The 16,595-nt window shown below is 42.9% G+C and overlaps 1 protein-coding gene across 3 annotated transcripts in view; it reads right to left on the bottom strand.

The window, feature by feature from the left end:
* Positions 1-16,595, bottom strand: part of LOC139542078 (MORN repeat-containing protein 1-like) — an 84,440-nt gene that overhangs the window by 36,268 nt on the left and 31,577 nt on the right. For 2 of the 3 annotated variants that reach the window (XM_071347098.1, XM_071347096.1), the window contains one exon: positions 12,228-12,299. The exons of the other annotated variant lie outside the window; for it this stretch is intronic. In XM_071347098.1, the coding sequence (XP_071203199.1) occupies positions 12,228-12,299 (72 nt within the window). The remainder of the gene's footprint in view (positions 1-12,227; positions 12,300-16,595) is intronic. 3 annotated transcript variants of the gene reach the window in all.

Here is a 16,595-nt window from a genome sequence, read left to right on the forward strand (position 1 = left end):
CCTTGCTTGAGCTACTGTCATGTAGTTTTCAGAAAGAAACTGTTAAAACAGGTGCATAATCAAGGTGACAAAGATGAGGAGGACCAAGAGCAAGAGCGGGAGTGCGGTGATGTAGTGTCCACAACTAAAGAATCATTCTAGAATGTGGAAAGTTATTTGCCTAAAAACCTTTTGGCCAACCACTCTGCCCAGCCTGGCAAGAGTCGCCTGAAGGGTGTTTAGCATCCTCAGTGTCTCAGCAAGGGCGGAGATGGTATTCTCCGATGCTGGCCTGATCTCCAGGCACCATCGCATGAGCCTGAAGTCACAGACTCTGGCCAAACTCGTGTTTCTAAAAGTGAACTGAAAGGTACTGAAGACTGAACCTGAGGTGAAGGTTCACCTTCCAACAGGACAACGACCCTAAGCACACAGCCAAGACAACGCAGGAATGGCTTCGGGACAAGTCTCTGAATGTTCTTGAATGGCCCAGCCAGAGCCCAGACTTGAACCCGATCTAACATCTCTGGAGAGACCTGAATATAGCTGTGCAGCGATGCTCCCCATCCAACCTGACTGTGCTTGAGAGATTCTGCAGAGAAGAATGGGAGAAACTCCCCAAATACAGGTGTGCAAAGCTTGTAATGCCAAAAGTGCTTCAACAAAGTACTGGGTAAAGGGTCTGAATACTTATGTCAATGTAATATCAGGTTTTTATTTTTAATACATTCGCAAAAATAAAATAAAACTGTTTTTGCTTAGTCATTATGTGGTATTGTGTGTAGATTGATGAGGAAAATGTTTTATTTAATCCCTTTCAGAATAAGGCTGTCTCTAAAAAGCATATTTGATAAATAATTGATCAAACTAGGAATTTTTATGAGTTTGTCCTTACCCAGGTCTCCTTTAAGACTCCATAATGTAGGTCGAGGTGCTACACTTAACAAAAATATAAATGCAACATGTAAAGTTGTCACGCCCTGATCAGTTTCACCTGTCTTTGTGCTCGTCTCCACCCCCCTCCAGGTGTTGCCCATCTTCCCCATTATCCCGTGTACTTATACCTGTGTTTTCTGTTTGTCTGTTGCCAGTTGGTCTTGTTTGTCAAGCTTACCAGCGTTTGTCCTGTCAGCTCCGGTCTTTTCCCAGCCTGTCTTTTTCTCGCCCTCCTGGTTTTTGACCCTTGCCTGTCCTGAACCCGCCCGCCTGACCACTCTGCCTGCCCCTGACCGCCGTCCTGTGCCTTTGCCTCTGTTGCTGTAATAAACATTGTTACTGTCACGTTCTGACCATAGTTCTTGTGTGTTGTGCTTGTTTTAGTGTTGGTCAGGACGTGAGCTGGGTGGGCATTCTATGTTGTGTGTCTAGTTTGTCTGTTTCTGTGTTCGGCCTAATAGGGTTCTCAATCAGAGGCAGCTGTCAATCGTTGTCCCTGATTGGGAATCATATATAGGTGGCTTGTTTTGTGTTGGGGATTTGTGGGTGGTTGTTTCCTGTCTTTGTGTTTTCTCTGCACCAGATAGGGCTGTATCGGTTTGCCACATTTTGTTATTTTGTATTTGTAAGTGTTCACTGTTTATCGTCTTAATTAAACATGTTGAGCACTGGCTACGCTGCGTGTTGGTCCAATCCCTGCTACACCTCCTCTTCTCGTGAAGAGGAGGAAGGCTGCCGTTACAGTTACTTCGACACGGTCTGCATCTGGGTCTTACCTTATCCTGATAAAAGTGTTGGTCCCATGTTGCATGAGCTGAAATAAAACATCCCGGAAATGTTCCATACGCACAAAAAGCTTATTTCTCTCAAATGTTGTGCTCAAATTTGTTTACATCCCTGTAAGTGAGCCTTTCTCCTTTGCCAAGATAATCCATCCACCTGACAGGTGTGGCATATCAAGAAGCAGATTCAACAGCATGATCATTACACAGGTGCACCTTGTGCTGGGGAAAATAAAAGGCCACTCTAAAATGTGGAGTTCTGTCACACAACGCCACATATGTGAGAGACGGCGCCGGAGAAGATGGCTGACGTTTTACGTGCTCCTAACCGATTGTGTTTTTATTTTCATTTTTTGCAAGTCATTATTTTACTTATTTTGTACATAATGTTGCTGCTATGCATATATGTAAGGAACTCAATGAGCTGTATTCCGCCATAGGCAAACAGGAAACCGCTCATCCAAAACGCGCTCCTAGTGGCCGGGGATTTTAATACAGGGAAACTTAAATCTGTTTTACCAAATTTCTATCAGCATGTTAGACCACCGTTACTCCACACACAGAGAAGCGTACAAAGCTCTCCCTCACCCTTATTTAGGCAAATCTGACCATAATTCTATCATCCTGGTTCCAGCTTACAAGCAAAAATTAAAGCAGGAAGCAGCAGTGACTCGGTCAATAAAGTGGTCAGATGAAGCAGATGCTATACTATAGGACTGTTTTGCTAGCACAGGCTGGAAAATGTTCTGGGATTCTTCCGATGGCATTGAGGAGTACACCACATCCGTCATTGGCTTCATCAATAAGTGCATCGATGACGTCGTCCCCACAGTGACCGTACGTACATACCCCAACCAGAAGCCATGGATTACAGGCAACATCCACACTGAGCTAAAGGGTAGAGCTGCCACTTCCAAGGAGCGGGACTCTAACCTGGAAGCTTATAAGAAATCCTGCTATGTCCTCCGACAAACCATCAAAACAGGCAAAGTGTCAATACAGGACTAAGATCGAATCGTACTACAACGGCTCCGACACTCGTCAGATGTGGCAGGGCTTGCAAATCATTACAGACTACAAAGGGAAGCACAGCCGAGAGTTGCCCAGTGACACGAGCCTACCAGACAAGCTAAACTACTTCTATGCACGCTTCGAGGCAAATAACACTGAGCATGAGCGCATCAGCTGTTCCGGACGACTGTGTGATCGCGCTCTCCGCAGCCGATGTGAGTAAGACCTTTAAACAGGTCAATATTCACAAGGACACAAGACCAGAAGGATTACCATGAAGTTTGCTGATGACACAACAGTGGTAGGCCTGATCACCGACAACTACGAGACAGCCTATAGGGAAGAGTTCAGAGACCTGGCCGTGTGGTGCCAGGACAACAACCTCTCACTCAACGTGATCAAGACCAAGGAGATGATTGTGGACTACAGGAAAAGGATAACCGAGCACGCCCCCATTCTCGTTGACGGGGCGGTAGTGGTGCAGAAGAAGAGCTTCAAGTTCCTTGATGTCCACATCAACAACAAACTAGAATGGTCCAAACACACTAAGACAGTCGTGAAGAGGGCACGACAAAGCTTATTCCCCCTCAGGAGACTGAAAAGATTTGGCATGGGTCCTCAGATCCTCAAAAGGTTTTACAGCTGCACCATTGAGCGCATTCTGACTGGTTGCATCACTGCCTGGTATGGCAACTACTCTGCAAGGCACTACATAGGGTAGTGCGTACGGCCCAGTACATCACTGGGGCCAAGCTTCCTGACATCCAGGACCTCTATACCAGGCGGTGTCAGAGGAAGGCCCTAAAAATTGCCAAAGCCTCCAGCCACCCTAGCCATTGACTGTTCTCTCTGCTACCGTACGGCAAGCGGTACCAGAGCGCCAAGTCTAGGTCCAAGAAGCTTCTTAACAGCTTCTATCCCCAAGCCATAAGACTCCCCCCCTCTTTTACGCAGCTGCTACTCTGTTATTATCTATGCATAGTCACTTTAATAACTCTACATACATGTACATATTACCTCGACTAACCAGTGCCCCCGCACCGGTACGCCCTGTATATAGTCTCGCTATTGTTATTTTACTGCTGCTCTTTAACTACTTGTTACTTTTATTTCTTATTCTTATTTGTATTTTTTAAACTGCATTGTTGGTTAGGGGCTTGTAAGAAAGCATTTCACTGTAAGGTCTACACCTGTTGTATTCGGCACATGTGACTAATAACATTTGATGTCTCAAGTTATGAGGGAGCGTGCAATTGTCATCCTGGCTGCAGGAATGCCCACCAGAGCTGTTGCCAGATAATTAAATGTTTATTTCTCTACCATAAGCCACCTCCAACGTTGTTTTAGATAATTTGGCAGTACGTCCAAACGGCCTCACAACACATGTAACCACGCCAGCCCAGGACCTCCACATCCGGCTTCTTCACCTGTGGGATCGTCTGAGATCAGCCACGAAACTGTGGGTTTCCACAACCGAAGAATTTCTGCACAAACTGTCAGAAACAGTCTCAGGGAAGTTCATTTGAGTGCTTGTTGTCCTCACCTGGGTCTTGACCTGACTGGCGTCGTAACTGACTTCAGTGGGCAAATGCTCACCTTCAATGGCCCCTGAAATGCTGGAGAAGTGTGCTCTTCACGGAATCCAGGTTTCAACAGTACTGGGCAGATGGCGTCAGGTGGGCAAGCGGTTTGCTGAAGTCAACGTTGTGAACAGAGTGCCCCATGGTAGCGGTGAGGTTATGGTATGGGCAGTCAAAAGCTACGGACAACAAACACAATTGCATTTTATCGATAGAGATCCTGAGGCCCATTGTCGTGCCATTTCTCCACCGCCATCATCTCATGTTTCAGCATGATAATTCACGGGCCCATGTCGCAAGGACCTGTATACAATTCCTGGAAGCTGAAAATGTCTCAGTTCTTCCATGGCCTGCATACTCAGACATGTCACCCCAATGAGCATGTTTAGGATTCTCTGGATTGACGTGTCCTACAGCGTGTTCCAGTTCCCGCCAATATCCAGCAACTTTGCACAGCCATTGCAGAGGAGTGGGACAACATTCCACAGCCCACAATCATCAACCTGATCAAGTCTATCCGAAGGAGCAGGTGCAAGGGGCTGCCATAATCGTCTTCGGCGCCCAGGGAATAGTGGGTTAACTGGCTTGCTCAGGGGCAGAACGACAGATTTTTACCTTGTCAGCTCGAGGATTCTATCCAGCAACCTTTCGGTTACTGGCCCAACGCTCTAAACACTAGGCTACCTGCCACCCAGTCATGTGAAATCCATTGACTACGGCCTAATTTATTTATTTCAAATTGACTGATTTCCTTCGAACTGTAACTCAGTAAAATCTTTGAAATTGCTGCATGTTGCGTTTATATTTTTGTTCAGTGTACAAAGCAAACATTGGTGTCAAAGTTATACCGCTTGCTCTGTAATACAGTATGAGTAGTATTTTAATTTCAATAAAAAAAAAATTTTTTTTACATTGATCAAAATATTTAAAAATATAAAAATGAATATTGATAACACACCATTTTGGATTTTGCTAATTGTTCTATATTGTTGAACATATTCTATGGGTATATCAAAGTTTCAGAGTGGGATCTCTGCTAGTTTTAAAGTTATGGCCCATTTTATACAGAGAAAATGGAATAGAAGGCAATGTAACCAATCACAGCCCTTCTTTTACTTGTATCATTGCACATCCTGCAAATTACCAGCAGAGGGTGATCATTTTGAATCCATTTTCCCATTCACTCTGTTGTAATGCTTACAAATTGGATCATAACCCTTAAAGGAGCAGATATCCCACTCTGGGACATTGATAGGCCTTTACTGTATATATTAGCCAAATCCAAAATGTGTTTTTTCAATATTCATGTTTATATTTTACAATATTCATAAATTAATGTATTTTTTTTTAACTGAAATTAAAATACTACTCATATTACAGAGCAAGTGGTTGTTTCTTTGTAGCACCTACAGATGAAATATTATGGAGTCTTAAAGGAGGCCAAGGTAAGGCCAAAATGTCAGAAATATGCCAACTTTGATACATTATTTCTCAATTATGCTTTTATATATAAATGTCATGAAAATCCCCCAAATCCTTGTATTTTTTTGTCCTGGTTTCATATGGAATCACTCTAAACCACAATAACGACCGTTCGTCTTAAGCCACAGCCAGGAAAAAGCCATTATGGTAGAGTAGAGTAATGCTTCTTTAACATTACTAACCAGGTTCAACATCTATCAATGAAGGTATAAAAAGGATGAAGAATTTGGGGGGACATTTAAATGCATGTCTGTTTTCTGTTCCAGTCGACCGGGCACCCTTTAAGATATACATCATTTTCAAGGTATGGTCCCTAAGCGAACGCCATGATTAAATCATCAGAGAGAGGGTGAAAGAGAGAGGAATGGATGGATGGATGAAGGAGGTAGAGGCTCACCTCTACAAGCACCCCACCTCTGGAGGCCAACTGAAATTACCTTGATTTATCAGGTCTGAATCACGTCTGCACCCCACTCTCATAAATTCAAGGCCAAAGCTTCCAGATAGTTTTGATGATCAATAAAACGTAATTGGATTTTTCGCACATATTTGACCAGAAGTATTATAAAACCAGATGGAAAACTGTAAATTCGGTGTTTTAATGCCTGTCAATGGCACCTTCGGTAAATAAATCTCTCTGAAATGGCTATGGGCCTTTTATGTGTGATGTACTGTACCGATAAAAAGTTAGAATCGTTTCAAATTGACACCTCCAATCTCTGGGTCTTTTCTATGGTGAGAGAAACATTCTCTCCTTGATACAGAAATAAACAAGCAGATGAAAAACAGAACACCCCTTACAAAAGGATCTCCATTTATGACATTAACCATTTACACTCCACATTAAATCCCATTCAGATTTCAATAAAAGTGTTATGCGGTGTTGTACGCCATTAATCAAAAATGTATCCCAATCTTTAACAAGAGAAAACATACTCCTGAGCGTCGTAAAAGAAGTGGAGAGAGAGAACACTCCATTAAATCAATTATGTCTGCTGCCAGAGTCTAGGCGAGGGATAATTACTTAGGGAGGGCGATCAGAAACTAACCTAATGATGATGCCCTTTCGTATGCTCCTAGACTTGATGAAGCTGTAGCTCCTATGGGAGTGGCCTGATGGTGAAAACGCAGCAACCATATACAAAGATAGAGAGGAAGCGAGGGGGGTAAGAGAGAGGGGGAGAAAGAGTGGTAGACAGATAAAGAGAGTGGAGAGAGAGTGAAAGAGAGAGAAGGGAGAGAGAATGAAAGCGAGACAGTGAAAGAGGTATGAGAGAGAGAGAGGGGGCAGGTGGCAGCGGGGGGAGGATTAGCCTTAGGGGTCAGTTGCTTTCTCACCTAGCTTAACTGCTGCGAAATGAGCCGAGGCCGTCAGGAAATTAACGAGGCGAGTCGGAAGCAGCCTCGCCGGCGCTCTGACCTTCTCTCTTTTGACACGCACACGCACACAAACCCGTACGTACAAACAAACACACGTCCTCGCAATTCATCTCGGTCTCTTGCACTGCCTCTCTCTTCCTCACACTCCCATTTCTATGTCCTGATACTTTATCAAAGTTAATACAATTTAAGCTCTGTTTTAGTAGTCACGAATGTACTCAGTTGTGCTGCTTCTGTAAACTCGTAATTACTCTCTCGCTCTCGCTCTCCTACTTCTCTGCCCTTCATCTCTCCTTTTCATCTCGTTTACTCACTCCTTTCTCTCCTCAGTTACTCCATTACTTACTTCATCCTTTCTCCCTCCCTCTTTCTCTCTCGCAGCATGGAGAGCAGTGAATTATCATCCCCTGTGCATTTCCACTTAACTGAAAGGGCTTCCTTTGAACTTTGCGGGCGAAGCCCTGCGCAGTCCACTGTTGTTCAGTGCAAATGAATGGGAGATGCGCTTGGGGAGCAAGAAAGAGCGAGAGAGATAAAGTAAAAGAACTGCTCGTGCTGTCCGAAGAGAGCCTCGATGGATTTTCACTATCAGTGGCACTTTGAACAGAGATAAGCGCAAGTTCTCGACTCGAAGTAGAGCTCAGGCTCGATCAAAGAGCATTGATCCTCAGAGCTTGGACAACAGAGAACAAAAATAACTGTAAAATCGGTCAAAAAACAAGGCCCGCAAAAGAGGAAAATAAAATACACTAATATTGTGTACTTTCACTTAATTCCGAGAGAACATCGTAATGCTGTCAATAACAACTTAACAAGAGGACTAAGCGACCATAGGGAGGAACATTGTTCAGACTAAAAATTGGATTTCAAGGTCATTGGTGGTGAGGTTGAGAAAAAACTCCTCAGAATTCTGCTGTCTATCAAAATGTACCCATATAATTGGATAGAGGGCACCAGGCCTCGAATTTCCCGGTGGCAATGACGGCTAAGGCCGCCGGTGACCCCTTGTGTGGATGTAAAGTCCCCAAAAACAATCCATGCCTTGCAGAAGAAGTGGCCATTGTGCCCATGGGCTGAATATAATAATTATAATTCCCTTCTCCCGGCTGCCAATCGCAGTGCTCCAAAGCACCTATCACTCAGGTGGCTCACTCAGATATCTCAATTCTTATTAGCCAATGCCGTCACATGATCGGTTCCTTTCCACAGGCCTAGCAGCTCCGAAGTAGGCTACAAGTGAAGACAGAAACATCGGGGATGCAACGGCACACGTCCTTATCGAATTCCAAGGTGCATATTGAAGATGTTAGAAGAACTGTCCACATTTACTTTTTGTCAGGCAACAAGATGAGTAACGAACAGCAAAAGCACAAACCTACTGTATGTCAATCTACTATCCTCCATAGTACAAAAGTTGACCTATTCTATTGGTCAGCTTGTCATTCTGTGAGAGAAATAAATAACAGACTCAACTGGGACAGATGTGGGATGATAGATCCCAAATGAATACAACAGCTGTACATAAAATACAACTTTTAAAAGTAAATGAGGCTGCTGCTACAGATCAAAACGTTTCACTTCACATTTTGATAAACTATTAGGCTTTCTTCACATTATGAACGCAGCAATGTGGGCACGGCAGTTGTCTATAAGCGCAAATGTTCCAAAATTAAATGATTGAAAAGCACACGGCAAATGCAAGCGGTTTCATATGACAGATGAAAATATCCTTTAGAAATGTAGAAAGAGATAAGATCTAAAGATGGGTTGTTAATATGACTCGGATTGTGTCTTTGGCTGCTGGACAACAAAAGACAGTAGAGAACATGACAGATATTCTGGGTTCAATGGCATATGAGGAACTGTTTATAAAATAATCCTTTCACCATTCCTATGGTCCGAACACAGAAAAATGATGACAAAAACAGTACAGTTAAAAAAAAAATACTTTTATGGTTTCAAAATGTTGACTGACCGCTCAGATTGCAAGATGACTGAGGTTGCAGTGCGCAACAGGCACTGGCCTTTCTCTCCTATCTGAATGAACAGTGCCTCGAGTATGTCAACAGAAGCCTTTAGATGGGGAGCGCCAATGTAGGCTTTCACCATTTAAAAACATTTAGTCCCCTATTTCAAAATCAAATCAAATATAATTTGTCACATGCGCCAAATAGAACCGGTGTAGACCTTACAGTGAAATGCTTACTTACAAACCCTTAGACAACAATGCAGTTAAGAAAAATAAGTAAGTATTTACTAAAATAAACTGATGTAAAAAATAAATAACTTTTTTGGGGTGAAAAATAACAAATACTGTAATTTATGAGCAACAATAAAATAACAGTAGTGAGGCTATATACAGAGGGTACCGGTACAGATTCAATGTGGGGAGCACAGATTAGTCGAGGTAATATGTACATGTAGCTAGAGGTAAGGTGACTATGCATAGATAAACAGAGAATAGCAGCAGCGTAAAAATGGGGGGGGGGTCAATGCAAATAGTCTGAGAAGCCATTAGATTAGCTGTTCAGGAGTCTTATGGCTTGGGAGCCATAAGCCTTTTGGACCTAGACTTGGCGCTCCGGTACTGCTTGCCATGCGGTAGCAGAGAGAACAGTCTGTGACTAGGGTGGCTGGAGTCTTTGGCAATTTTTAGGGCCTTCCTCTGACACCGCCTGGTATAGAGGTCCTGAATGGCAGGAAGTTTGGCCCCAGTGATGTACTGGGCAGTACACACTACCCTCTGTAGTGCCTTGCAGTCGGAGGCCGAGCATTTGCCACACCAGGCGGTGATGCAACCAGTCAGGATGCTCTTCATAGTGCAGCAGTATAACTTTTTGAGGATCTGAGGACCCATGCCAAATCTTTTCAGTCTCCTGAGGGGGAATAGGCGTCGTCGTGCCCTCTTCACGACTGTCTTAGTGTGTTTGGACCATGATAGTTCATTCGTGATGTGGACACCAAGGAACTTGAAGCTCTCAACCTGCTCCACTACAGCCTTGTCGATGAGAATGGGGGCGTGCTCAGCCCTCCTTTTTCTGTAGTCCACGATCATCTCCTTTGTCTTAATCACGTGGAGGGAGAGGTTGTTATCCTGGCACCACACTGCCAGGTCTCTGACCTCCTCCCTACAGGCTGTCTCATCGTTGTTGGTGATCAGGCCTACCACTGTTGTGTCGTCGGAAAACTTAATGATGGTGTTGGAGTTCTGCCTGGCCGTGCAGTCATGGGTGAACAGGGAGTACAGGAGGGGACTGAGCACTCACACCTTAGGGGCCCCCGTGTTAAGGATCAGCGTGGCGGATGTGTTGTTACCTACCCTTACTACCTGGGGGTGGCCCGTCAGAAAGTCCAGGATCCAGTTGCAGAAGGAGGTGTTTAGTCCTTAGCTTAGCAATGAGCTTCGACTGCACTATGATGTTGAACGCTGAGCTGTAGTCAATGAACAACATTCTCACGTAGATGTTCGTTTTGTCCAGATCTACAGATTGCGTCATCTGTAGATCTGTTGGGCGGTATGCAAATTAGGGTGGATCTGGGATAAACTGTGTTGATGTGAGCCATGACCAGCCTTTCAAAGAACTTCATGGCTACAGACGTGACTGCCTTGGATCGGTAGTCATTTAGGCAGTTTACCTTGGGGTTCTTGGGCACAGGGACTATAGTGGTCTGCTTGAAACATGTTGGTGTTACAGGGACAGGTTGAAAATGTCAGTGAAGACACGTCCTGGTAAGCCGTCGGGCCCTGCAGCCTTGTGAATGTTGACCTGTTTAAAGGTCTTACACACATCGGCTACGGAGAGTGTGATCACACAATCGTCCGGAACAGCTGGTGCTCTCATGCATGCTTCAGTGTTGCTTGCCTCGAAGCGAGCATAGAAGTCATTTAGCTCGTCTTGTAGGCTCGTGTCACTGGGCAGCTCGTGGACGTGCTTCCCTTTGGAGTCCGTAATAGTTTGCAAGCCATGCCACATGTGACAAGCGTTATGGCACTTATTGATGAAACCAAATCAAATGTTATTGGTCACATACACATGGTTAGCAGATGTTAATGCAAGTTAAGTGAAATGCCTGTGCGTCTAGCCAGTGACTGATGTTGTGTACTTCTCAATACCATCAGAATAATTCCGGAACATATTCCAGTCTGTGGTCTACAGCTTATAATGAGATACTCTACCTCAGGCAAGCAAAACCTTGAGACTTCCTTAATATTAGATTTTGTGCACCAGCTGTTATTTACAAATAGACATAGACCGCCACCCCTTGTCTTACCGGAGGCAGCTGTTCTATCTTCCCGATGCACGAAAAACCCAAGCAGCTGTATGTTATTCATGTCGTCGTTTAGCCACGACTCGGTGAAACACAAGATATTACAGTTTTTAATGTCCCATTGGTAGGTTCGTTTTGATCGGAAAAAATACAAAATAATTTTGTAGAAGACCACTTTCTCTTGGTAACAGAGAGACATGCTAAAAGCTGAAGTTTCAACGAGTGAGCAGGCAATTGAATGGCGTCTGTGCTTCGCTCAGAGGACGCTGGGCAGAAATACTCGGTCATCAGTTATATGAAATGGTGCCAATGTTGTACTATCACTAAGTATGATCATATTTATTTTACAGTTATAAGAAAGGTGAAATGTTTTAAGTAGTTTATCATTTGATTGTTACTATATTTAGAAAGCATTTCAAATCAGTTCAAGTCCTATTCCCATATAATTTTTCAGATATATATATCATATTTGTACTGTGTACTTGAGCTTGTCCTTAAATGTGACTACATCTCAGCAATTTATAACTATGTTTTACCAGAAAGGTGAGATTTTAATCTTTCAGACAGTATAAGCATTACTAGGTATTGTTGATGGCCCTCTCGGTAAATAATTACTTTTGGGTACGTCTATATAGGTGTAAATCTACATTTTGACAATTACATTTAAAAGGTTTTAAAGGTAGTGAACTTGATGGACCCTCTTGCCAACTCTAGCCTATAACTTATATGGCAATCCAAATCTCCAAACCCTTTTCATGAATCTTGAAGAAGTTAAAGACGCAGATGTGTTAACGAGAGGCATAATTACCTGAGAAGAACTCGGTGATGGTGGTCGATTCCCCTTCTCCTGACTGATTCTGCTCCCCACTCACTTCCTTTCCTGAGCAGAGAAAGCACACTCAACTCTATCATGGTCCTGACATACAATATAATACACTACTAGACAGTATATCGATAAGGCTCTGGTATATATGATATAATGCATCATGTCCAGATAGTGTATCGTCATTATCTGCCTAGTTCAGAAGAACACAGAATCAGAACTCTGCAGGCCATAGAGTGACAGTGTCTCAGTTTGGTTAGGGAAATGGAATGTGTAGGGCCGGCTATAATATTATGGATAATAGTATTGGAATTTGAATACACTTCCCTCACAAAACAAAAAACAACCAAGCAGTACAGAGTGTAGGGAGGAACAATGGCAGACTGAAGACAGCGGAACAGAATGCCTCAAGATAAAAATAAAATATTCAATATCTGTAAATCTGACTAAATATTAGCACTTCACTCCACATACTCGTGGGCAATAAGCTTCAATCTGGAAAACAACACAAGTCTAGAGACCGTCTTGCTAAAGACGATGAATGATAAGTTGGGCATACTTGAACTAGTCGGTAAAGATAAAGGAGTTAAAGTCGAGCCTCGAGATGAGTGACGAAAAATCTACGACAATAGAGAAAGAAACAAAAAATCTAAACGCTACAGTCCATACTATTGAAACGGATGTTAAAGAATATGTTTCTGAGAGGAGCCTTACTTGAAATACAGACTAGATCTATGAGAGAAAATATGGCACTAACGGTATTAAAAGAGAATGAGGATGAAGATCCAGAGAGTGTTACAGATCCCAGGCAAGACTGTCAACAAAATCAAAAGTGTACATCTTTTCGGACAGAGAAACGAGCACCCGATTGTTGCCAGATTTGCATTCTTTAAGGATAAAAATAATGGTTAAAAACCTGGGCAAATTGCAGAACGGCGCAAAGTTCTGTACCCACTCTTCAAAGCGAATAGACTAAAAGGGAAACGTGTAGCTCTCGCAGTAGATAAACTGTACATTGATAACCAGCTGTTCTGAGACACCAAGACTACTCCATGGCTATTCTAAATAACACCAAGTTCCCATAGAGGAGTCGAATAATGGAACACCCAATACTATCCATGGTAGGAATTGTAATAAAAAAAACAGAAAATAATCAAATACATAAATTGATGAAGAAATAAACCACAAATACACTATACCATTCAAGATAGGGAATGTTGTAAAATAATTTAGAGTATTTAGAAACAGATTAAAGATAGCATTAGAAGAATGGATCATTATTGAAACAATAATAATAATCTTCAAATATAAAGGCACTGGAACACAAAAGTACTCAAAAGCCCAAAATGAAGTAGGAATCAACATAGTAGGGATAAAAAGACAGCAAACAGAGGACATAGACGGCACAGTGTGGGAATGTGCGGGTGTATATGTGGGGGAGTGTTGTTGTAATGGAAGATGGGGTGTGTGTTTTCGTGATTGGAAAAGTGTGGCGAGTGACTGAAAAAGGAAAATGGTTGCAAATGCCAGAGCCCATGTGTGTCTGCGAACAGGAGTTGTGACAGTGAGAGTTTTACAGTTTGTGCAGATATGGGATACACATTTAAAAAAAAATTACAAATAGTCTATTTATTTATTGTCCTATCATGATGGAACGCTCCCGAACCCTATACCCTAGACACCCATCTGAGCGACCGACACACTAAGGAGAAGTCTTTATCTGTTTTATAGGCTACTGCAAGCAGCCTATACAGAAAGATAAACGTGGTCAGAGACCCACTAAAGCAGAATCCTCAAGAGTCTGAGCCTGCCTGGCAGTGTTGGTCCAACAAAGCCAAAGCCCCCGGGTGGGTAAGCATAATATACAAGGATTTCTCAAAGCTGCTAATGAGAACCTTGACGACCTTGTACCTAGCCGGTGGGAATTCCGGTGGAAACCCCCACGCAGGTAGTGGCAGGGCTGGCAACACTAGCTGCAGTAACCCATGGGGAGGGGGTCACACTCAGACAATCAGAGAGGGGGCAAATTATTGTGACCCTAGCGGCACAAAATAATCCAAAGGTCTAACTACTCAGAGACGCTTGGGGAAATGGTCACAACGGGGGACCAGCGTGTGTTTGTGTTTCAGGGGAAAGGGGTGTATCTGAGCTCCATCACTAGGACTTGACATTGGTTAAGCAAATCTCCCCATTCTTGCTCAATTTTGCATGCCTTCTCAAACAGCTGCAACTGTATATGCATTCACACATCAAGTCTTCTGTTGAGTTGGGCTCGGGGATTGAACAACTGTTGAACATCTGAGCTTGTGGTTGTTTGTGGGGGAAGGGTGTGTATGTACCCCACATCTGTTGCTAAGGGGTAATGATGTCAGGGACAGTATAAGATGAATCACAATAATTGTTTCCCCCAAAAAATATATTTTTGTAATGCCGGTCCTGGTTATAGATAACAATCCTTCGTATGAAGTGCCTACATATTAGTGTTTGTTAATTGAGGAAATAAATTAAGATATGCACAATTTCTTTACATATATATATTTTTAAATAACAGTATACAATACAATGGAGGTGAGTGCGTTGGAAATGCTTTGGCAGTTAAACTGCTTCTGTTCTGTGTGCTCTTTTTAAAGGATGGGCCCTAGGATACAGGTGGACAGGGGTGGTCTGCCAGTCACTGGGACGACAACCTGTGTGCTCTTTTTAAAGGATGGGCCCTAGGATACAGGTGGACAGGGGTGGTCTGCCAGTCACTGGGACGACAACCTGTGTGCTCTTTTTAAAGGACGGGTCTGGGATTCCTGGGATTCCTGGGAGTGCATTCTGATAAAGATCATCAAAGGTAAGTGAATATTTATATTGCTATTTCGGACTTCTGTTGATTCCACAACATGGCGGGTATCTGTATGGCTTGTTTTGGTCTCTGAGCGATGTACTCAGATTATTGCATGGTGTGCTTTTTCCGTAAAGCTTTTTTGAAATCTGACACAGCGGTTGCATTAAGGAGAAGTTTATCTATAATTCCATGCATAACACTTGTATCCTTTATCAATGTTTATTATGAGTATTTCTGTAAATTGATGTGGCTCTGCAAAATCACCGGATGTTTTGAAAGCAAAACATTACTGAACATAACGCGCCAATGTAAACTTTGCTTCACGGTTGGGATGGTGTTCTTTGGCTTGCAAGTCTCCTCCTTTTTCCTCCAAACATAACGATGGTCATTATGGCCAAACAGTTATATTTTTGTTTCATCAGACCAGAGGACATTTCTCCAAAAAGTACGAGCTTTGTCCCCATGTGCAGTTGCAAACCGTAGTCTGGCTTTTTTTATGGCTGTTTTGGAGCAGTGGCTTCTTCCTTGCTGAGTGGCCTTTCAGGTTATGTTGATATAGGACGCGTTTTACTGTGGATATAGATACTTTTGTACCGGTTTTCTCCAGCATCTTCACAAGGTCCTTTGCTGTTGTTCTGGGATTGCTTTGCACTTTTCGCACCAAAGTACATTCATCTCTAGGAGACAGAACACGTCTCCTTCCTGAGCGGTATGTGTCGCGATGGCTTGAATAATTGAATAATCTATTGGTTAAAACAGTGTCGATGACACATGGTATGGTAGTGAGTGGATATGACAAATATGATTATTATACATCCACAGGTACACCTCCATTTGACTCAAATAATGTCAATTAGCCTATCAGAATTTTCTGGAATTTTCCAAGCTGTTTAAAGGCACAGTCAACTTAGTGGGTGTATACTTCTGACCCACTGGAATTATGATACAGTGAATTATAAGTGAAATAATCTGTCTGTAAACAAATGTTGGGAAAATTACTTGTGTCATGCACAAAGTAGATGTCCTAATCGACTTGCCAAAACTATAGTTTGTTAACAAGAAATTTGTGGAGTGGTTGAAAAATTTGTTTTAATGACTCCAACCAAAGTGTATGTAAACGTCATACTTTCAACTGCATGTATATATGGGGGATTTGAAATTATGCAGGCAATTCCATTGATAGAAGCCACAATCTATTTGCAATATTAAAGCTGATCCACCCCCTAAAAACAAAACAAAAACTACCCAGAACACTGACAAGAGCAATGGAGTGTACCAAACAGCACAACACAAATTAACTTTAAAAAAAAACAACAACATCTGTTTGAAATATCACTGATCCCCAGCCTTCTCCCTTCGACCCTCCTACACACACACACACACACACACACACACACCCTTCTACCACTGCACTACACAATCATTAACATTCTAGACAGCGGGAGGCCTGGCCTCTCATCTCGATGAAGAGGAGCCTCTTGTGTCTTTAATGGACGCCCGTATGAAATATTTATCACCCC

The sequence above is a fragment of the Salvelinus alpinus genome, chromosome 17 (genome assembly GCF_045679555.1).
Source record: "Salvelinus alpinus chromosome 17, SLU_Salpinus.1, whole genome shotgun sequence".
NCBI classification, from domain to species: domain Eukaryota; kingdom Metazoa; phylum Chordata; class Actinopteri; order Salmoniformes; family Salmonidae; genus Salvelinus; species Salvelinus alpinus.